A 24248-nucleotide genomic window follows, 5' to 3' on the forward strand; every position below is an offset into this window, starting at 1 on the left:
CTTACAACAACTGGACATTCCCAAAAGAAATGAAAAAAAGTACCAAGGAGTGAAAGACCACATCTATTACAGTTTTTATCAGCACTGAGTTTCATCTGAAAAGCACGAAGAGGAGTCAGTACTGCTGTTATCTTGACCCTTTTCTGGTGTATTTAGATATTTTCATCAGGTTTTTTTTTTTTATTATATTTTCATCATGTTATTTTCACTCCAGAACACATAAACGGTGCATTAACAACAAAATTCTGTGTAGTAATCCATTGAATTTTAAAACAATTGCATTTTTAACAGATACTTAATAATATGTAATGGAATATTTTTTTTAAATGAACCCTCCTAGTTCTGGTTGTATAATTACACTTCAGTCAACGAGAGGTTAAACAGTGCAGCACCAGTTCTGTACATGTGTTTATCAGAATGTGACTGGGAGTGAAATTCCCAGTAAAGGTTTTTGTAGGACTGAAGTCACGTGTGTATTTTTGTGTGTGTGTGCGTGTGTGTGTGTACAGGACCTGTGTGGGCATCACTCGTGTGATACGCTGGGCATGGCTGACGTGGGCACCGTGTGTTCTCCAGAGAGGAGCTGCGCTGTCATCGAGGACGACGGGCTGCACGCCGCCTTCACCGTCGCCCATGAGATCGGTACACTCAATAAAACCATGTGATCAGATACAGAACAGAGCAGTGTGATGTAACTGAAGAAGCAGAACTGTTGATAATGAGATTCATTCAGTAATTTACAGTCACATCTCTTTTACCTTCTCCACATTTTATAACATTACAATACATCATGTTCCATTTTTGCAACCATCAATAGGTACGAAGTAAAACAGGTCTTTTATAAATTATATAGGTTTATTTAACTGAAGAAAAACTTAAAGATACATACTGTAGCTGTACACACATTTAGCCTAATATTTGCTTAATGCACCAATTTCAAGACATCTTGGGAAAAAAGCTATGAACTTGGCAAAAATGTTTAGGACTTTTTAGCCCATTCCTCTTGGCATATCATTGCAATCTCTATCAGGTTGGATGGGGAGCATCAGTATACAGCCATTTTTAGATCCTTTTATGGATGTTCAATTGGATTCAGGTCTGGAGTCTTGCTGGTCCACTGAAGGAGGGGGACAAGCCTCTCTCATCCAAGTCTGAGGTCCAGTGTGCTCTGAAGAAGGATTTCTTGAAGGATCTTGCTTTACTCTAATAGAACTAATCTCCCTGCTTCCACTGCTGAAAAACATGCCCATAGCATGATGCTGCCACCACCATGCTTTACTGTAGGAATTACATTGCATTAGCAGACTATAAGCAGTGCCTGGTTTCATCCAGATATGATGCTTGGTATTTTTTTTAATTACCATGAATGTTGTCATTGTGGGCTATTTTGTGTGGAATTGTGTGTCCAAAAATGAACTCAGGGTACTGGAGAATAAGTCTGCAATGTAATGAAATGTGGAGAAGGTGAAAGGTGTGTGCAGAATTTCCAGCTTTAGTGTAGGCCTGTGATGTCAGCCATGATCACTAATAATACCTGAGACTAGTAACAGCTAGCAAAGCTAGCTGAGGCAAGCAACATTAGCTAAAGGCTAGCAAAGTTAGCTAAGGCTAGTAACATTAGCTAAAGGTTAGCAAAGCTAGCTGAGACTAGTAACATAAGTTGTACGTAATTTCAATTCCCTGTATGTCCTGTACATATGCAGTATTGACAATAAAACTACTTGACTTGACAAGTTAGCAGAGACTAGTAACATTATCTGAGACTAGTAACATTAGTTGTAAAGTTAGCTGAGACTAGTAACATTATCTGAGACTAGTAACATTAGTTGTAAAGTTAGCTGAGACTAGTAACATTATCTGAGACTAGTAACATTAGTTGTAAAGTTAGCTGAGACTAGTAACATTATCTGAGACTAGTAACATTAGTTGTAAAGTTAGCTGAGACTAGTAACATTATCTGAGACTAGTAACATTAGTTGTAAAGTTAGCTGAGACTAGTAACATTATCTGAGACTAGTAACATTAGTTGTAAAGTTAGCTGAGACTAGTAACATTATCTGAGACTAGTAACATTAGTTGTAAAGTTAGCTGAGACTAGTAACATTATCTGAGACTAGTAACATTATCTGAGACTAGTAACATTATCTGAGACTAGTAACATTAGTTGTAAAGCTAGCTGAGACTAGTAATATTATCTGAGACTAGTAACATTATCTGAGACTAGTAACATTATCTGAGACTAGTAACATTATCTGAGACTAGTAACATTATCTGTGACTAGTAACATTAGTTGTAAAGCTAGCTGAGACTAGTAACATTATCTGAGACTAGTAACATTAGTTGTAAAGTTAGCTGAGACTAGTAACATTATCTGAGACTAGTAACATTATCTGAGACTAGTAACATTAGTTGTAAAGCTAGCTGAGACTAGTAACATTATCTGAGACTAGTAACATTATCTGAGACTAGTAACATTATCTGAGACTAGTAACATTAGTTGTAAAGTTAGCTGAGACTAGTAATATTATCTGAGACTAGTAACATTATCTGAGACTAGTAACATTAGTTGTAAAGCTAGCTGAGACTAGTAACATTATCTGAGACTAGTAACATTAGTTGTAAAGCTAGCTGAGACTAGTAACATTATCTGAGACTAGTAACATTATCTGAGACTAGTAACATTATCTGTGACTAGTAACATTATCTGTGACTAGTAACATTAGTTGTAAAGCTAGCTGAGACTAGTAACATTATCTGAGACTAGTAACATTATCTGAGACTAGTAACATTATCTGAGACTAGTAACATTAGTTGTAAAGTTAGCTGAGACTAGTAATATTATCTGAGACTAGTAACATTATCTGAGACTAGTAACATTAGTTGTAAAGCTAGCTGAGACTAGTAACATTATCTGAGACTAGTAACATTATCTGAGACTAGTAACATTATCTGAGACTAGTAACATTATCTGTGACTAGTAACATTAGTTGTAAAGCTAGCTGAGACTAGTAACATTATCTGAGACTAGTAACATTAGTTGTAAAGTTTGCTGAGACTAGTAACATTATCTGAGACTAGTAACATTATCTGAGACTAGTAACATTAGTTGTAAAGTTTGCTGAGACTAGTAACATTATCTGAGACTAGTAACATTATCTGAGACTAGTAACATTATCTGTGACTAGTAACATTAGTTGTAAAGCTAGCTGAGACTAGTAATATTATCTGAGACTAGTAACATTAGTTGTAAAGCTAGCTGAGACTAGTAACATTATCTGAGACTAGTAACATTAGTTGTAAAGCTAGCTGAGACTAGTAACATTATCTGAGACTAGTAACATTAGTTGTAAAGCTAGCTGAGACTAGTAACATTATCTGAGACTAGTAACATTAGTTGTAAAGTCAGTTGAGGCAGTAGCTGGGTAGTATTATCTGAGGATAGTAGTATTATCTGTAACAAGTATTGTTAGTGTATCTTTGTTAGTACAGGACTGGTGAGTCTTGCATTAATGTTAGGTGTTGGCAGTAAAGTTATCTGGGGCAAGAAGAAAGTTAACTGGGAGTAATAACATTAACTTTAACTGGTGTTGTAAGTGTAGCTCTGTTGTGGTTCTGTTGGAAAATTGCTAAACTGCTGAGTCTTGTAGTTCAGAAGTTGTAGAGGAAAAGAACGCTCACACCGTTGTCGGTTGATGATGTTTTTCTGTCTGTTAAACTTTGTTTTCCTGGAACCTTTTATAAATGTGAAGAGGGAGAGTTTTGAGGGTGGGAAAAAGACGGATTAGACACAACTGTGTTGTTAACGGTGATAAATCTTAATCTGAGTTTATTTAAGCATAAAAATGGTTTAGAACATAAACATTTGAACATCCAGGGGTTTACGAGATGGATCAGAAGAATTATAGAAAAAGACTTGGCAATGTTTCTGAGATATTTTTTATTATATTTGTTTTAGAGTAGAACTTATAGAGTCGACTAAGAGAAAAAACATCGTTTGGCCCCATATGTCTCTTGGCGTTTTGGAAATGTTTTAGTTTATGCATTTTAGAAAGCACAGCTCAGGGAATGCTCATGCTTCCTAATGATACTCCAGTGGATTTGGAAAAACAGGAGTTCTGGTAAAACAACACGGCTCTAATGTGGTCTGTTCTCAGGGCACCTTCTCGGCCTGTCCCATGATGACTCTAAGTTCTGTGAGGAGAGGTTCGGCTCCACAGAGGACAAGAGGCTAATGTCGTCCATCCTGACCTCCATCGATGCCTCTAAGCCCTGGAGCCGCTGCACCTCGGCCACCATCACCGACTTCTTTGATGATGGAAACGGTGAGACTCTACTTTATAGTTTATTAGAACGTTTTTTAAGTAATCAACTTTTTTGTTTATTTGAATTAGATGCACTTTTGTCCTGCTTCATTTTCCAGACAGATATTAAGCCTAATTTAGAACTAGGTCAACTTAAATTAAAATATAATGCTTAAAGGTTTAGCGTAACGCTGTGTGTGAAATCATCTTTACGTCATACAGATTTTGTTGTGTTAGTACAGTGAGTGGATCAGATGCAGCAGTGCTGCTGGAGTTATTAACCCTTCTTTTAAGTGTTTATTTGTCAGAAACAGCAATGGTGTTCCCGGGTCAATTTGATCTGGTGCATGTTTGATTATCCAATTAATATCCAAAATAATAATTCTTCAAAAAAATCCAAACAAGCAGTGTGAATATGTTATTACTAACTACATTGCAAATAATTCTATCTCTTGTTAGTGCAATCTTGTTCCTTACCTATATCATGTAGTGGTTCAATCAGGATAATTCACTTGTTTTGTTCAAACTGTTTTTTTAATGTTTCACTACTTTACTACTTTTGAAAGACCAACATATTAGACATAATAGCTTTACATAACATTAAAACATAACATTGAATTTTTTTTAAGTTTTTGTTTATTGCAGGGGGTTATATATATATGGATTATATTAATTAAAGCAAGCAGAAGAAGTTTTATACTGAAAAAATATTTTATTTACACTATTTTTCCTAGATCTTCAAACTTGTAAACGTGTCAATTTGACTCATATCATAACAGGAGGGTTAAACACTTCAGTGTCACTGCTGGACTGAGAATAGTCCACCAACAGCGTCTTGTGGGCAGTGTCCTGTTACCACTGGTGAAGGACTAGAGCAGGGTTCACCAACAGGCGGACTGCGGTTCGGGTCCGGACCCAGACGTTGTCCAATGCGAACCCAAACCGATAAACTACAGAGAAGGATTTAATTTTGACAGAGTTCATTTAAAACTTTTCTTGTCTTTACGATATAAGTGCTGTGCTTTGCAGCGCAGTAAACTCACAGACCAATCACGTGTGGTGTAAGATCACCAAACACTCTCCTCTGCCAATCAGATCTGAGCAAACCACTGTCCCGGCTAGTGAATTGGGAAGCAGCTGGGGAAAAAAGCCTTTGTAAAGAGATAGGGAGCCCGAGAACTGGAGGAAACTAAAGACACGAGAGAGAGAGACAGGGCAGGAATGTAAACAAAATCTGACCAGAGAAGCATTTTATTATTATTATTATTATTATTATTATTATTATTATTATTATTATTATATATATTTTTTTCATCATAGTTCAAACAACCTCACGGGTCAGATGTTTCATATATAAACATATATTAGTATACAGGATATAGCACTGAATCCGGACCTTGGACTGACAAAATTGTCTCCAACTGGACCATACTGAATTCTAATTAAATACCCCTGGACTACAGGATGACCAACACTGTAAGCTGTGCAGCAACAGATTCAGAGCATCTGTCTCTGACTTTACTTTATCTACAAGGTGTTTCAGCTGTAGGTAGGAGTGTGTAATAGAGTGGAGGACAGTGAGAGGTTAAACACAGTGTTTAAAAACTCCAGCAGCACTGCTGCATCTGATCCACTCATACTGTCTATCTTGTGGGGTCCTGAACATTGAAGAACATTGAAGAACATTGAAGAAAGTATGCAGAGAAACAGAATCAGGACTACAGTCTATAATTATTATAGAACTACAGAGTGTCTTATATGATCACTACATGATGGTTATTCAGTGTAGAAACACTGTGGGAGGTGGTCATAATGTTCAATTGTGCTCAATCTGTAGCCTATACATGGTACCGTCCAAGTTTATTAAACCACGGCTTATTGGTCTCTTCACAAATCAGCTGTGCTCATTGGGATCTAAGCTTATATGGTAATTGTGAATTGTAAATCTGACTTCAGTTCTCAGAAAAATGCTTTAGGAATCCAAATTTGAGGCATAATAACAAGCTAACACCTCATTGTTTTAATTCCTCATTCCCTTTCTCCCCACTGCAGCGGAGTGTCTGCTGGATACGCCCCGCCAGCCTATCCTGGGTCCTGAGGAGCTCCCAGGCCAGAGCTACGATGCGGTGCGGCAGTGCCGGCTGGCGTTCGGGCCCGAGTACACGGTGTGCCCGGGCATGGACGTGTGTGCACGGCTGTGGTGCGCGGTGATCAGGAAGGGCCAGATGGTCTGTCTGACCAAGAAGCTGCCGGCCGTGGAGGGAACGCCATGCGGCAAGGGCAGGATATGCCTGCAGGGGAAATGTGTGGACAAGACACGCAAAAGACACTATTCGGTAAGTCTGGTGAGGAGGTGTCTTCAGTGGTGTCCCTTAATATAAGTACGTTATTCAGTAAGGCAAAAAGTTTACTGCTTATATCAGGGGTGTCCAAACTTTTTTTGTTGGGGGCCAGAAGGACAGATATATTTATAATATAAGTCACGGGCCACAGACTCTGTAATAAAACAAATAATGAAATATACCACTTTAAATAATACTTTTCCTGATTATTTCATTTACACACCATTTTACTTGACTTACTATCTTTATCTTTGACAGTGTTGTGTAAACTAAGATTTTTCAAATTGATGTTTGATTTCATGATGTCTCTTAATATTAGACTCCTTAATTACGGCAACTTTTAGACTATTTGGCCCGTTTTTCTGCGCCAGAAATGTGCACTCTCTCCGCTTTTAGACTCTTTGGCCCATTTTTCTGTGCTAGATCTGCACACCCTCTCCGCTTTTAGACTCTTTGCCCCGTTTTTCTGCGCTAGAAATGCGCACTCTCTCTGCTTTTAGACTCTTTGCCCTGTTTTTCTGCGCTAGAAATGCTCACTCTCTCCGCTTTTAGACTCTTTGGCCCGTTTTTCTGTGCAAGAAATGCACACCCTCTACGCTTTTAGACTCTTTGCCTCGTTTTTTTGCACTAGAAATGTGCACTCTCTCTGCTTTTAGACTCTTTGCCTCGTTTTTCTGCACTAGAAATGCGCACTCTCTCTGCTTTTAGACTCTTTGGCCCATTTTTTTGCGCTAGAAATGTGCACTCTCTCCGTTTTTAGACTCTTTGCCCCATTTTTCTGCGCTAGATCTACGCACTCTCTCCGCTTTTAGACTCTTTGGCCCATTTTCCTGCGCTATAGCTGCGCATTCCTTCTGCTTTTAGACTCTTTGCCTCGTTTTTTTGCACTAGAAATGCACACTCTCTCTGCTTTTAGACTCTTTGCCTCGTTTTTCTGCACTAGAAATGCGCACTCTCTCTGCTTTTAGACTCTTTGCACCGTTTTTCTGTGCTAGAAATGCGCACTCTCTCCGCTTTTATACTCTTTGGCCCGTTTCTGACTCCTAGCGTTCAAACTTTGAATCTCACATTATAAAAACCTGCTTAACAGCGGGCCAACTTTCATTCTATTTCTAAAATACCTCGCGGGCCGCTCTAAAAAAAGGAAACGGGCCGCAAATGGCCCGCGGGCCGTAGTTTGGACACCCCTGGCTTATGGGAATAAGCATTACTGTACCCACTGTATCCACATGTTGCTTATGTTCCACACATGGCTTTGGGTCAGTAAATTTACCTTCTACCAGCATCTAACACTCATTTCAGCTGTTTAAACCACACCCACTTCTATATCTAGATAAAAACAGGCAAGAATAAAGCTCTTGTAAATTGTTGAAAGCAGTTGTTCAGGTACTTTTCATGAGTCCTCCTTAAGATTTCTGATTTTTTAAAATCTTTTTTATCACTCTATTGTGTATTTATGTAAAATCAGACTGAATAAGGCCTCCACACCACAGAGTTAGTAAGAACCTCAAAGCAAAGAACGAAATAAATATATATATATATATCCCAAAAGTCGAAACAAGTAATGTTTTTACATTTTATTTACAGATGAATCAAAATGTTTAGTAGATGTCAAGTTTAAAATGAATAAATAAAAACAAAAATAAATGTGCCACATTTGACAGTCATAAAGTAACGTTATATATGACATCCTGCATGTTATAAATCATTTTGATGATAGTCTGACTTTTAATAAGGAGAATTGCATTATGTCATTGCCAATCTGTACCTGGAATGCAGACTAAAACACTATATAATTATTTACTATATGATTCAGCTGCGTAAGAACTGTATAATGCTTTGTGACCCTAGTCATATGGCTTTTTCACATCAAGCATGATTTTTTTTTTTATGTGATATAAAAACCGTAAAAAAAGTAATTTAAATGTAGTGAAACATTCACACCAAATCTTTAATCAAATTATTTATGTGTTTCGAAACTTGACATGCATTGTTTTTGTCATTGAACAGTTAAAAGTGTGACACACACATATGAACCACATATTTATGTCAAAGCAAAATAAGCACAGGCATCAGGGAGGGTCCGGGCGGTCCAAAAGGCTAAGCGCTGCCGCTATGATCAGGAGATTGCTGGTTCGAATCCTGTTCATGCAGCTTGCCATCAGCTGCCGGAGCCCTGAGAGAGCACAATTAATTGGCCTTGCTCTCTCTGGGTGGGTACAGTAAATGGCGCTCTTTCCTTTCATCACTCCTAGGGTGATGTTGATCAGCACAAGGCTACATCTGTGAGCTGATGTATCAAAACCAAGTTGCAGCGCTTTTTCTTCAAGTGCTCTGTGATGCTACTCGGTAATGCTGCGGAGTCTAACTTCATATGTATCGGAGGAGGCGTGTGCTAGTCTTTACCCTCCTGGTGATAGGGGGAGTCCTAATGAGTGGGTTGGGTAATTGGCCTTGTAAATTGGGGAGAAAATGTGAAAATTAAAATTATATCTAAAAAAATATGATATCAGCTTTTAAGAATATTTGTGAGGAGTCTGAGGAGAGGGAAAAGAGTTCTGAGAACATTTTGGGTTGGAGCTTGAGTAGCTTCTGATTGTGGTAGGAAGCCATTTCTTTGGTCTTTAGAATGAGGCAATTTTCATGACAACACTGTTAAAAATGTTCAGATAAAATCAGCAAATTTTATAAAGAGGCCACATAATGAGTGAGAATAGTGGTAATCAAAATCGACAAGGGCGTGAACGAGACTTGCGAGAGGCTCTTGTTATTTTCTGAGAGCAATAGATGGGAGGGAGTGAACGAAATTGAAAGATGGATAGATGTTCTAGTGAAGCGAAAGAGCACTGAGAGCCAGTACTCTGTGGGCAAACGAGGCCCGCTGAAAGAGTGAGCGGCTGGATGTAGAGAAGAACGATAGGTGTTTAAAAGTGTTGAGAGGCGAGGCATGATGTACTGCTCTGCTCTCACTGAGGAGGACAGCTCTACAGAGAGAGAGAGAGAGAGAGAGAGATGGATAGATGTGTTAAGAGCGTATTGGAACAGCTCTACAGGACACACTGTTTGGATACAGAGGAAACGAGAGGATGGAATGTGTGTGAGAGAAAGTGAAAGAGAGAGAGAGAGACAGATGGAGGCAGGAAGAGTGAAGGAAGCGTGTTGAAAGGATGTGAAGAGAGCACCTCGGAGAGGCATTACACGCTGAAGCATGGTGAGGAATTCATTGTGAGGAGAAGTGGGAGTGGGTTAGTAAACGAGGCTCTCGAGATCAGCGGGAGATGTTTTTAAGAAAAGTGCAAGTAAGAGAGCAGGTGAAATGAGGCGTGAAGGTGTGTAGACCAAACTCCCAAGAGCCAGGAGCTTATATGAGAAGCAGGAAACCAGAAATGAAGTGGGAGGTGGGAACTGGAAAAGTGTGAGCGGGTGTTCTAACATGTGGACGAGAATAGGGTTAGGTGTGAAAAGTATTTACATTCATTACTCTGTAGGTAGACGTATAGATGCTAGAGTTTAAAATACTTCTGTAGAAGTTAAAGAAGTATCATCTCAAGCTTTTTACTCTTTAAGTAAAAGTGTGGTCTTAAAACTACTTAAAGTATAAAAGTAAACGTAATGTAAATAAAGCCATTAAGAACAAACGATTAGGCCATGCCCACAGAGTCCTATAGTGCACCAAAAAAGGTGAAATAACTTTAAAAAAAATTAGATTCTAGTTTCTTCAAAATAGCCACCCTTTGCTCTGATTACTGCTTTGCACACTCTTGGCATCATTCTCTCAACGAGCTTCTTTAAGAGGTGGCCACCTGAAATGAAAAGTTTTCCAACAGTCTTGAAGGAAGGAAGGAGTTCCCAGAGGTGTTTATTAGCACTTGTTGCTCCTTTGTCTTCTTCACTCTGTGCTCCAGCTCACCCAAACCATCTGGATTGGGTTCAGGTCCGGTGACTGTGGAGGTTCAGCTAATTTTTTTGTTAAGTACATAAAACTCCACATGTGTTCATTCATAGTTTTGAAGTTCTTGCTGGAGTGTGGGGGTGGTTGGGGGGGGGGGAAGGGGGTTGGAGGGTGGTGGACGTGTGCAGGTGTGATGGATCACAGTATACACCAATAGGGTGTTGGAATGGTATATGATTACACTTCTCTACATCCAATCATAATCAGATTCACTCTATCTGGATGGAGAGATTTATCTGGATAGGGGTTTTATTGAGCGATGAGAAGCCGGAATGAAAACCAGCTGAAATGAAATATTTGAAAATGAAAATTATTGAGGTAATTTTCACCTCTGCAGCGCCCTCACAGGTTCAACTGTGCTATAGACATCGATGATGTGTCTGTGTTCGGTACTTTGATACGCAGACACATCACAATATGTAGATCAGCCAATCAATAATACCACCCGACCCCCCGCCCCCCCTGCTGACGTCCAGCCATCTGTGTCTCACCGCTATCAGAGGCACTGTTCAGCTCAATCAGCTCTCCCTCCTGCCCTGCCTCTAAACCCATACATCACCCAGTGCTTCTCCAAAACTACCCTTGCAATTTTTTAACATTTTTTAAATTTAGGGTTTTGTTACCCCTTAATAAATGCCTTTATACCACTGTAATATTTCAACCAAATACACAAACACACATAAAACAACAAAACATCAGTAACCAAACTAATGATAATGTTACATAATGTGTATAATTCTAATGCACAGTTCAACAAAGTTCATCAGTCACTCAGTCATAAGTCAAATGAAGCTTCTTCTGGGTAATAGGTTTTGCTGTTTGTTAAGATAAAACCCAAGTTACTGTATGTGTATTAGGACTACAGAAGAGGCTATACTCAGATCCCTGTCCCTGGGCCGTGGTGTGCATGCCTCTGTGGAAATGCAGCCATAAGACATTGCCCTTGCCTGAGGTAAGCAGATTAATATCCAGTATATTTAGGCCTCAGGGCTCTGGGAGTTTCCCTGACTGTCTCTCCCCTCTGCTTCTTTAAGCGGTGCGTATTTTCGTCTGTGTCTGCTAGCCCATTAAATGTTACGGAGCGCTCGTTTTCTTCTCAGAGGACAATATTCCCTTTGAGAGTGTTTGCGTTCAAGCTGGTTTTCCACGTGGAATTCGAAAACATGCTTCTGGAGTCTTCCTTCACGCTGACACTCGCTCAGACCTTCCCCTCCTATCCTCTGGTGAACTGCTCTTCCGCCGCAGTGCTTTCCTTCAGAACGTCCAGGCGATGTTAAGGACCGTTGCAGTGTGTAGTCACTCACTCGAGACAGGTCCCCGGCTGTTTTTGGCTCGGAGCTTGTTTATTACGAATGGGATTGGGTGTGCACACACCCTTACATAAAACATCGCTCTGAGACTCTTTCAGCTCACCATTCATGCAACCAGATTCTTTAAGCATAAACGAACTCAGAGAAGAATGCGTTACAGTGACTCCCTCTTGGAGAGCACATCCCGGGTGGACGTGGGGTCACTTTCAGTGCTGGACAGTTTGGTTTAGATCATCTTCAGGCCTGCGGCTAGCATACTTTAGATTTTACGGTAAAGTTGCATTACCTGTCTCATCGTCTGTGTAAACAACAACACGCTCAGGCAAATTCTTACTGTCATAGCTTACGGACAAATTCCTGTTGATGTTTGTTTCGAGCAAATCCTTGATTTGTGCTTTCTCAGTGAGGTTCTGAGTAAAAAGTATTTAATACACATCGTCGCACATCTGCCTTCGCCCACATATAAACTTGAGTGACGTCCTATTTTTAATCAGTAAGTTTTATTGGGACATCAGCCCCAATGGCGGAGGCGCAATTACCATAAAAAAAGTATTCTGATTTCTGGCGCTCCGAGTGGTCTAGCAGGCTAAGCACTGCCACTTTTATCAGGAGATCACTGGTTTGAATCCCGGTCATGTAGCTTGTCATCAGCTGCCGGAGCCCTGAGAGAGCACAATTGTTCTTGCTCTCTCTGGGAGGGTACAGTAGATGGAGTTCTATCCCCTTATCACTCCTAGGGTGATGTTGATCAGCACAAGGCTGCATCTGTGAGCTGATGTATCAGAACCGAGTTGCAGTGCTTTTCTTCAAGCGTTAGCACTGTGATGCTACTAGGTAATGCTGCATCAGCAGCAGCAGTTGGAAAAGAGGCGGTGAATAGCTGTGCTAGTTTTCACACTCCTGGTGTTGAGGCATGACTAGTGATAGGGGTAGTACTAATGATTTGTTTGAGTAATTGAGAAAATCTGAAAAAAAATCAATAAAATAATAAAGAAAAAGTTATTGTAATTAAAAAGTGATTTCTGATTATTCTTTAAAATGTAACTTACTTATTTTATTGTTTTACACTGAAGTCCAGCTTTTTGATATTTGGGTGGTGGAGGACCTCCTGCATTAGTCTCAGCGCTCTGTTTTGCACCATCTGGTTAGACTTGCTCTGTAAGTTTGACTGTGCTGTGACTCCAAAGGTTTCTTCAGATTTGATGTTGAGTTTTTGTAGCCAGTACAGAGTGAACAACCAATCTTGATATTGTCATCTTTAGCTTACACTCAAAATCTACATCCTCTCTCCATTTTTTACGTTTGTGTTACAGCGTGGTGTTACAAGTTGTTCTCATGCTAAAAACGTGACTTAATTTTCCCATAAGCCAGACGTTTCAAAAACAAAGCTTCCCGAGACGCAAGAACAAAGCAAAAATATATAGTTTTACTAAGGAAAATGACCAAAATAAATAACTTTAATCTGATTTCTGAATTGGAAATGGTTAGATTACTCGTTACTGAAAGAAGTGGTCAGATTTGAGTAATACCTTACTGACATCTGGCTTGCAGTTTCCTCTCGGATTCATCCCAAAGGTGTTCTTTCAGGTTGAGGTCAGTACTCTGTGCGGTCCAGTCAAGTTCTTCCACACCAAAAACCCTCATCAAGGTCTCGATTGGCCTTGTATTGTGTTCTAGTGTGCAGTCATGTACTAACAGAAAGGAGTCATCCTAAACTGTTCCGGCACAGTTGAGACTGAGCCCAACTCCCGAAAAACAACCTTTACCATGACCCCCCCCCTCCACCAAACTTTTACACTTGGCACTATGCAGTCAGACAAGTACTAACCCTAACATTATCCTAAAACCTAAATCTAAGATTATAGTTGTTTATAGTAGTTAAGTTTAAGTTAGGTGTAAAATTACCAAGAAGGTTTTGTCTAGGGTGATGGAACAGTGGTTGGTACAGTGATGGAACCAGAAGGGGTTGAACATGGACCTTATCTGGGTTGTAAACTAAACATGAGGTCTGTAATGATGGGCAATTTGTGAAGCCCACCTGGGTCTCAGTAACAACATGTACAAACCAACTGAGAGCCCATGTTTATTAATTAAAATAATTGTGATCTTCACTGATCTTCGTTGTTGTCCACTTTCAGGCCTCTAACCACGGTAGCTGGAGCTCCTGGGGGCCGTGGGGGGCGTGCTCTCGGACATGTGGAGGCGGAGTACAGTTTGCCCATCGTCTGTGCAACAACCCTCCACCTCGCAACAACGGACGCTACTGTACAGGAAAGAGAGCCATCTACAGGTCCTGCAGCGTCACGCCATGTCCTGCACAAAGTGAGTTCCCACCTGCTCCTGAACTTTATTTGCTACTGATCATGTTCTCTCTTCAGGACCACCATTATCCAGATACTAGGCAAAACTGTGATATTGACATGGTGGCATTGTAGATAGTGGTTCAAACATTTTTTTTTTAAGAATTAAGACACCCAATGAAAACTTTTGTCTTTTTGATCATCATTTTCTTAATCATATGGACATCTGAGCTTCAATTGAACACCTTTGTGTTAGTGAAGAGCTATCTTCAGCTTTACGTGTTTAGTTGTATACGATCCATCTCTCAATATTGTTCAGTGTTCAAATTGAGCTTTAATGTCCATATGTTTAAATATGCTATATGATATATTGTAATATGTCAAATTCTGGATTGTAAGTCCTGTGTTTTTATATATATTATATTGCCAGGTTCTTGATAATACACAGTCTTAGTGTCCAATTTGACAGTAGCTACGATTTCATATGAAAACTGAGAGCAATATTAATTAAAAAAAAAGAAAATTCAGAATGGTTGTGCAGCTAGGGTGGTAGAAATGAGGGATTAAAAAAATGATGGTGGATTAGAACAGAGATAAATGTCCTGAAGGAGTACATGGAGGTGGGTTGGTGGCTGTCGGGACACAGTAACTCTATGGCTTGAGCTTGTATTAAAATGAATGGGAGTAAATAAGAGGAACAAGGGATGAAAATAAAATGACAAGTAAATGAGTACAAATTAAAATGTCCTAATAGGGGTGTAACAGTAGAGAAAATTCACGGTTCGGTTCACACCTCGGTAAAAACCCCATGATTCAGTAAGTTTTCTGTATGTTTTTGGTTCAGTTGGTGGAAAAAATAAAGAGGCTGGACGTTCTGTGTAGCAGCACCTTTATTAACTTCATAATAACAATAGAACTTCATTATAATCCTGTTTTGTTTTTTGGGATGGAATAAACCCCTGGTAGCTAAACTATGCCTAGAAGCAATTCTAGCCTACCAAGGAGGGCACCCTGCAAAACACATTCCGTGAAACCTAAAGAGACTTGGGATTAAAATGATAAAACAATTAAAATTATATGAATAATATTGTGTCACTGTGTTTACTTTAGGCAAGAGTTTTAGGCAGGAGCAGTGTGAGGTGAAGAACGGGCCTCAGACTGACCCTAAGGGAGTGAAGACGTTTGTGGAGTGGGTGCCCAAGTATGCTGGTATTCTGCCAAAGGACATGTGCAAACTGACCTGCAGGGCCAAGGGCACCGGCTACTATGTAGTGTTCTCTCAGAGGGTAAGTTCAGTACTTTTATTTATAAAGTCTAGTAGCTTTATGCACATTATAGCATGACGTCTTAACCCAGGGGTGTCCTGTCTTACTCTGTTTCAGTCACTTTTGAAATTAAAAGCTATAACCTTTGCAGAAAGCTGTAGTTTGATATGGATTAAAATTTTTATACTGGTGAAATGGGCACTAATTTGTTAGCTAGGTAACTTAGCTATGCTTTAAAGCGATTGTAGCCAACCAAGGAGGGCTCCCTACAAAACATACATTCTCTGAAACACGAGGAGATTAGGGAATAAAAGCTGCAATTAAAAGCTGTATGTAAGATGAAATGGATAAGCTATCTACTGGTGGAATGGGCACTAATTTGTTAGTTGGGTAGCTTTGCAAACTGCACTAAGCTATTCTTTTAGAAGGCATTCTCTAGCCAACCATCTAAGCTTTCCATTTCAAATTGTGCAGAAGTTGTGTTAGTGCTCACTAGCTATCTAGCTAGCCAGTCTCACATCCAGTCCTATAAATGACAGTTGATATGTATTATGAGTCAATACTCTAATAAAGAGGTGATTTTAAATTACTTGGTAACCCATTTTTAGCATGTCTTAGAGATATATCTACTTTTATCTATGAAACTGTTGTTAATATTGCCTTTAATTTAGTTATTTTATCTAATAAACACACTAAACCAAGGGCTTGTTAAATCTTAAGGCCTTTATTCGAGTAAAAAAACGAACAGCTGATATAATGACTCTTGTTTTTTTGTTGTTCTGTTGTTTTGTTTGGGTTTTTTTTTAGGTGATAGATGGAACTGACTGTAGGCCCCACAGCAGCTCAGTGTGTGTGAAAGGGAAGTGTGTGCGCACCGGCTGTGATGGAATCATCGGCTCCAAGCTGCAATATGACAAATGCGGCATCTGTGGAGGCGACAGCACCAGCTGTATAAAAGTGGCGGGTAACTTCACCAAGAGGAGGTAGGAGAACAAGCATGTGCACCAGCGTGCTAATGCAACCAGTTTATTGGATATTTGCTCAAAAGTGTTTAAAATGTGTGGTATAGGATATAACATACCACAAAAATATATATATATACACTCTATCTTTAAATGAAAAGATGCAAACATAAATGCACCCTGATGGAAAATAAAAGTTGCCAGGAACGATAAATTATGTGTGTAACACATACGTAATGCACGTAAAACATTTCAGACACCTCATGAAGTTGTAGAGGTTACTAATGAAGTCCTGTGATACTCTACCCCATACAGCTCCAATATTTTCACATAGATCCATTTTGTGTGCAGTAGAAGTGGTTAATAGAATGTTCAATAGCATCCCACACATTTTTAATCAAGAAAGATTTTGTGATGTGGCTAGCTATGGCATATCATCTGTGTCATCAAAGTAAGCTCTTGACATGGCAGCAGTATGTGGACGAGCATTGTCCTGTCATGAAATTGCAGCCCACAACATGACTACAGGCTTTATGGACTTATGACATGTTATAACAAACTGTTAATCTTTGTGCTGGCCATGGCGCCTTCTCAAATGGATTTGTTGGTTGTCTCCATCAAGACAAAAGCAAGACCGATGACCCGATGCCATTTTCCATGATGAGTCATTTTAAAATAGTCTGATAAAATTATCCACCAAGTTTTATTACTGTCCGTCAACAGTTTTTTGACAATGAGTGTCCAATTAATCAAGACCAGCATTTTGATCAAAGATACCAGCAATGTACCTTAGCTTTAAAACATAAAGCAGGAAGCAACTCGTTGAATCTGCCACTCATCTTGTGTCACAGTAAGAAGTAGTAGAGCAGTGTGTTTAAGGACCAGGGTTAAACCTCACAACGGTTAAAATATATCTAGCCTACTGCCAATTAGAGTTTGTGTTTGGCACATGTATTTCTGTGAAATGACTTGTAGGAGATACTCAGATGTTTTACTTTGATCAATGGTGCTACTTGGTCTAAGCCATTTGAGAACTATTGCCTTTAGCACATTGCAAGTGAAATATAAAAAATATATTATACAATCTATAGTGTAACGGATGCTAACCACATTTTCCTCTCTCTTCCCCCCTCCAGTAAGGGCTACACTGATGTGGTGAAGATCCCAGAGGGCTCGACTCACATCAAAATCCGGCAGTACAAACCCAAAGGCCAGACTCGCTTCACAGCTTACCTAGCCCTCCGCCGACCTGGAGGAGAGTACCTTCTCAACGGCAAGTTCATGATCTCCACCTCCGAGACCGTCATTCCCCTCAACGGTACCATGTTTAACTACAGCGGCTGGAGCCAGCATGACGAGGCTCTCCACAGCATGGGGCCCGGAGCTCTCCGGGAGAGTCTGGTGGTGCAGATACTAGCGACCGACGGCAAGAAGCCGCTCGACATCCGCTACAGCTTCTTCATGCCACGCAAGACGCCGCTGCCTCCTCGGACCACCTGGATGATTTCTGCCACGGCTGCGGCTTTGTCTTCGGGCGAGACGATCACCATGACCACGGAGGCGCCCTCCACGACCAAGCCTCCAACAACGACCCCACCTGGGCCTCGGTGGGTGACGGGCTCATGGATGACTTGCTCCAGGACTTGTGACACTGGCTGGCAGAGTCGTACAGTTCAGTGCAAGGACCCGCTGGGTAAGTTAAGTAAGGCGTGTCCTCTGGGAGACAGACCTTCGGCCTTCAAACACTGCCTGATTAAAAAGTGCTGAAGAGCCTATACGGGAGAGGACTTGCTCTTACGGGAAAGCTTGCTCTGCTCTTATGGATGTGCTTCTTCTTCTTCCGTGTCCGCAGTGGAAAGTCTCGAGAGGAGACGGACAAATGGGAGCATAGACACGTACAATCTTACGGAGCAGAACCGCGCAAGGTTCTTTTACACTTGCAGTCGTTCGTAATTGTTCTGATGCTGTTTCATGCCCTAAAATGTCACTGTGGAAATTGTGGAACGTGACTGAATCGGCTCGCATTCCGACGTTGACCATGAATTAGACGAGGAGCGCCAGCCCTGGCCTCCAGTACAACATAGGGACTTCATCTGCAGCCTGGATTCACTGACAACTCAATAACAATATGTAGCCACTCTTCTCCTGACCATCAGATATCTTATTCAGCCACTCCTCCTTTGGGGGGTCAGTGTATTTTAGTGTGTATCCATCACGAAATCAAGTTTGAACTGGAACCCAGCAAAGAAACCCAACAGAAATGTAATTCTGGGTTAAAGTAGAGGACTGCAAGTACATAGAGTCTGAGCTATTCCTGCACAATGGGACTGTAGTATGACTACTCTGGTTTTGGAGGTTGACCATGCATTACAATGATGCAGATTATCTACAAATGGAAGCTTCCATGCCCATTGGAGTGTATCAATGTTGAGATCAATACCTGATACTGTTGTCCTGTGTTTATGTCCAGCACATTCTCAAAATGGCTTGAGGAACTTTCCTTCATCACTGAAAGACCACAATCTGTTGATGTTAGGGATGCACCAAAATCACATTTATGGCTGAAACTGGACAAAAATAAATAATTTTTAGAATGCTAAACACTAAACATGCTATTGCTGGTTTTATAATATCTACCATTTCATTGAAAAAAAAAATAGAATTAATCAGCTGCCAGAGCCCTGAGAGAGCACAATTGGTCTTGCTCTCTCTGGGTGGGTAGATGGCGCTCGTAGGGTGATGTGGATCAGCACAAAGCATCTGTGAGCTGATGTATCAGAACAGAGTCGCTGCGCTTTCCTCCAAAAAGAGGCGGAGTCTGGCTTCACATGTGTCAGAGGAGGCACGTGCTAGTCTTCACCCTCCTTGCCTTTTGTAATCACTAGTAATGAGGGATATACACCTGAGTAGCAGCTGAATGGGTGAGACATTTGAACAGATAAAAGGAAAACATTAGATAGAAAAATAATTAAAAACTAAAAGTTAAAAAACTCATCTGACATACCAACAAAGCACAATGTGTTTTCTAACATCATAACAGCGCAATTACAAATCTCTGCAGAGGGCTTTTAATTTGAATTAACAGATGCAGACAGAGGAACAAACCTAGTGTGAGAACTTTATTTGCGATGTTAATAGTCTGGTTAAAGCTGCAGTGCTAACAGACAGAGCAGCCAGCCTTGCTGAAGCATTAGCCGTGATGCTAATAGCCAGGTTAAAGCTGCAATGCTAACAGACAGAGCAGCCAGCTTTGCTAAATCATTAGCCGTGATGATAATAGCTGGGTTAAACCTGCAATGCTAACAGACAGAGCAGCCAGCCTCGCTGAAGCATTAGCTGTGATGCTAATAGCCTGGTTAAAGCTGCAGTGCTAACAGACAGAACAGCCAGCTTTAGCTTTTATCAGCCAGGTTCAGATGAGTTAAAAGCTGCAATGCTAACAGATACAGCCAGATTAAAGTTTTTCAGAGCTGATAATGTTTCTCACAGGTAGTTGAAGAGTACCTGTGCATGTTTTTTTTAACGGCTAACTTCATTAGATCCACTACAATTTGACTTTTTAAAAATCGTAAAATTGTTTTATATATTTTTTCCTCTTCTAAAAGCAAAAAAATGTTCAGCCAAATAATTTTAGTGCATCCCTATTTGACGTCCATGTCTTTACCTGTACTTATCAATGTTTCATGGATTATTTTTCTGTTTTTGTTTGCCCTGGACTCCTGCAGCACATGGGATCACTCAGATCATGCCTTCTATCCTTTCTCTGTTCACCCACTGCCATTTAAAATTCTCCAGTAGTTTTCAAATCTTTATCTGCCACTGCTGTACCAACCATGGATGCTATTATTCTCTACATTATAGTCGAAAATGGGCATTTGCTGAATTCCATTGGGGAAAAATGTGAAAGACATGAAAAAGCATATTTGTGTAAATTCTGCAGTCAAAATCATTTCAAACTAATTAATTCATGCTTTCTAAGATGGGAGTGTTTTCCAAAGCAAAGAGCTTCAGACAATATGTTTCAGAGTAGTGTTGCAGAGTAGTACTACTTTTGACAGTGTTACTCAAGTTGGATAAAAAAAACTTGTTGGCAACATCAGGAATATTAAATTGATAAAATGATGTGGGGTTGATGCTGCAGTTGGTTTGCAGGTTTAGGTTCAGCAACAGTATGTGCTGAAAGAATGAGGTCAGCTGACTACCTGAATATACTGAATATTATTCCATCAATGGACTTTTTCTTCCCTGATGACACGGTAATATTCCAAGATGATAATTCCAGGATTCATGGGGCTGGAATGGTGTAAGAGTTCAGGGTTCAGGGAGCATGAGATCATCATTTTCACACATGGATTGAGAGAGAGTTCACCACAGAGTCCAGATCTGAACCTCATTGAGGTTAATCTTTGGGATGTGCTGGATGGAGAAGAGCTGCTTTGTGCAGTGGTCAGACTCTACCATCATCAATGCTGCTGCAAGATCTTGATAAAAAATGTATCCAGCAACACTGGATTGAAATAAATCTTGCGACATTGCAGAAGCTTATTAAAACAATGCCACAGTGAATGTGTGTTGCAATCAAATTCATACAATTCTGTATGGGATCCTGCAGCACATTTACCCACGGATGTTGCAGCAGCTGGGCCTGTAGATCCTTTAGCTCTACACTCGTACAGGAAACCCTTGCTCTGTGTGGGTGAGCATTATCCTGCTGAAAATGCCAGTTGGACATCCTGCACTTGACAGGTTATTGTATGTAATATCCCCCTTAGATTATCACACCATTGTGAAATCCAAAACATAACCTGGAATTGTCACTAAAGACAATGTGGCTCCAGTCTGTACCAATCCAGTTTTATCATGCATGACATCCCTGCAAAAAAAACTAATATAAATTTGACAACTGGGCAAAATGTCTTTTAGGGTGTCTTAGAGGCATTTCTAGAGGCCAAAAATCTTTCACCAAGAGGTTCACCACCCAAAATAAGCTTTAATAGGGCAGGAGGACCCAGTGTGGTAAGACCCAGTGTCTAACAATACCATACCTGTAATTACTTATATACAGTATCTGCCTGAGACATGACTGCATGCCGAGTTTTGCAATAATCTGGATGCTTTTTTATCATTGAATGCCTTTCAAATGTTTATTTATGGAATTCAGCAATTGCCTAATATACCAGATAGAGATTATATTGAAAATGCTACAGTATTATTTAGATGGACCCATCCCAAATTAACACACTGTCAGTTTCTGACATACAGAGACACATCATCTTCATTTCCAGTAACACATACATCACTAACACATGAACACACATGAACAACATTCCCCAAACATTCATTCCCTTCTGCTCTAGGGTTGAAGTACATTGATTTTTAATACAGAGAAGTGTATTTAAAGAAGAATATTTAAAAAGATTCACTCAAATTTGGACCACTGACCAAATGTCCCCAAACAGTTTATTCTACAAACATATAAACACATATAAGTAGAATTTTGTATTGAAATTCAGTCATTGTTCTAAACCCCAGGGACCGGAGATTTCAGCTCATCCTTCATGTATCCAGTACTGTCTGCCTCTCGCCATGGGAAACAACCCTTTGCTGAACGACAGAAAACGCAGCACTGAAACTATAATTTATTGTTTGTACAACTAGTATGTGGGAAAAAAAGAAATACGCGATGAATTTATTTATTGTTATGGTCATTTTTTTTTTGTATCGTTATACAAAATACATTGTATTTAACTAGGACTATGAACATGACTGAGCAGAAAATGTCCTTTTAAAGAAAATAGTGGGTCTGTTTTGTTTTCTAGTCATCTTCAGAACATGTATATAAAATATATCTATATTTTAAATCATGAATTCTTCGTGGTGTTTATCAATGTCTTTCTACTGTCATAGTAAGCACAGTAACTATTTTTTTAGACAGTATATTGTCCAAGAATGTTTTGTGAAAAATGATGAAAATATTGTCATTTTAAGATAAATGATAAAATTTATCATTTTAAGATCACTGATAAAATGATAATGTAATAGCAGAATAATGCATTTACACATTACATTTAAAGACCTATGATTATTAAGAATATTAGGACAATTAGGACATTAGGAAAATAAAAAAACACTAGGCAAAACACACAATGGACAAGACTGGGGCAGCTAATTATTGATATTTGGTTATATCCAAGCTAATGTAAACACACAAAACAAAAAAAGTGTTGATTTTTAGATCAGTTAAAGAAGTTAGATCAGTCAGACAGCAAAAACAGGTTCTTTTTTAACATTTTAGTCATTTGGTCCTACTTCTAGTGTTAATAAGAGAATTATGAGAATTACATTAAACCTGCATGACAATTTGAAATGGCTAATTTAAAGCAAACATTATAATAAATGCTGCCTGTCCAGTGGCAGCACATAAAAATTATACACACTTTTTTGAACTACGCCCATTGTGACAAAAAAAATCTATTTTATCGATTTTATCAGACCACCGGAAATTCAAAACATCTTTTGGGTGTAAGAGGGTGCAGAAAAGGATTTGATGACTCTACCACTTCAGACTGATGGTCTTTTGCAGTCAGATGGTGATTCTGTCAGTTAGACAGTTGCTTAGAGGAGCCCATGGCTGCTGAGTGTTGGAACAAGATAGACAGTGCCCATCTAGGAAGCATCTTAATCACTTTTATTAATCATACATGGTTTTCAAAAATGTTATCAAATAAAAATCTGAAAAGTGTGACTTGCAAAAGTATTCAGCCCCCTTTACTCTAAGGGTGCTTTCACACCTGCCTTGTTTGGTCCGGACTTTCGGACTGTTCAGTTTGGTCGGAACCAAAGTAGCAGGTGTGAAAAGGGCCGCGAAGCACGGTCCGGACCAAAGGACCAGATTTTGGTCCGACCAAGAGAGGTGGTCTCGGTCTGAATCTTCTGAACCATGGTCCATTTCTCCTGCAGTGTGAAAGCGCTTTTCTGGATGGTTCGAACTTTCTGACCAATTACAAGAAGCTGAGCAGGTATTCCTCAACACCGGCAGCAGAAGAAGAAAAATAACCAACTACTACTGACTGCAGCCTGCGGGAAGACGGAGTTGGACGTCCAGCGCGTCCAGTCCCGCCCACTTTGTCCACGCCACGCCTCGTCAGTCTCGCAAGCTTGTAGTATATACACAGTATTTAATCCGGACGTCGCGGCGCATTATATTTAAAGTCCGCTAACTGCCCTGTACATTGTTTACTTCCGTTCAGAGGCGGAGCTAAGAATGATGCTGACAAAGTGGGCGGGACTGGACGGCATGGGGCTAACAAAGTGGACGGGGCTGGACGCAAAGGAAAAATGAGGCGTGGATACAGCTGCTTCAGGACGAGCTTGTTCATTTGGCGGATTTGAACTAATCAAGAGTACTGTACCTGAAGCTGCTGCTGCTGCTGGTATAAAACCCTCTATAGCAGCAGCACTACTGTGGAGACGAAATTAATCTGTTCATTCATTTTATCCTGATCCTGGAAAGGCTTCCCACTGAATTAACCACCCGCTGAATTATCATCAACACGCCAAAGTCAGACGCATGTCCTTCTAAAACCAATCAGCATCAGGGTAAGGAAAACGCATCGATAAGTAAGTGATGATGAAAGGATGTAGGAGTATCACACAAAGATCTTTGGTGCGCTCCCTAAACTGCAGTGTGAAAACAAACATAAGCAGACCAAATATATACAATGTAGAAACACATGAACCTCGGTTCAGACCACGGTCCGGACTTTCAGGTGCGAAAGCATCCTAAAACCCCTAAATAAAATCCAGTGCAGTCAAT

The 24248-nt window shown here is 40.0% G+C and overlaps 1 protein-coding gene across 1 annotated transcript in view; it reads left to right on the forward strand.

Annotated features, from left to right (window-relative positions):
• The window catches only part of LOC103046017 (A disintegrin and metalloproteinase with thrombospondin motifs 5), a 43721-nt gene extending 21428 nt beyond the window's left edge, over nucleotides 1-22293 (forward strand). Inside the window, exons 2-8 of the mRNA XM_007237759.4 lie at nucleotides 510-642; nucleotides 4155-4322; nucleotides 6354-6637; nucleotides 14044-14227; nucleotides 15316-15491; nucleotides 16278-16453; nucleotides 17569-22293. Coding sequence (XP_007237821.3) covers nucleotides 510-642; nucleotides 4155-4322; nucleotides 6354-6637; nucleotides 14044-14227; nucleotides 15316-15491; nucleotides 16278-16453; nucleotides 17569-18199 — 1752 coding nt within the window. The 3' untranslated portion in view covers nucleotides 18200-22293. The remainder of the gene's footprint in view (nucleotides 1-509; nucleotides 643-4154; nucleotides 4323-6353; nucleotides 6638-14043; nucleotides 14228-15315; nucleotides 15492-16277; nucleotides 16454-17568) is intronic.
• Nucleotides 22294-24248: the final 1955 nt, after the last annotated feature.

Source organism: Astyanax mexicanus, chromosome 21 (genome assembly GCF_023375975.1).
Source record: "Astyanax mexicanus isolate ESR-SI-001 chromosome 21, AstMex3_surface, whole genome shotgun sequence".
Classification (NCBI taxonomy): domain Eukaryota; kingdom Metazoa; phylum Chordata; class Actinopteri; order Characiformes; family Acestrorhamphidae; genus Astyanax; species Astyanax mexicanus.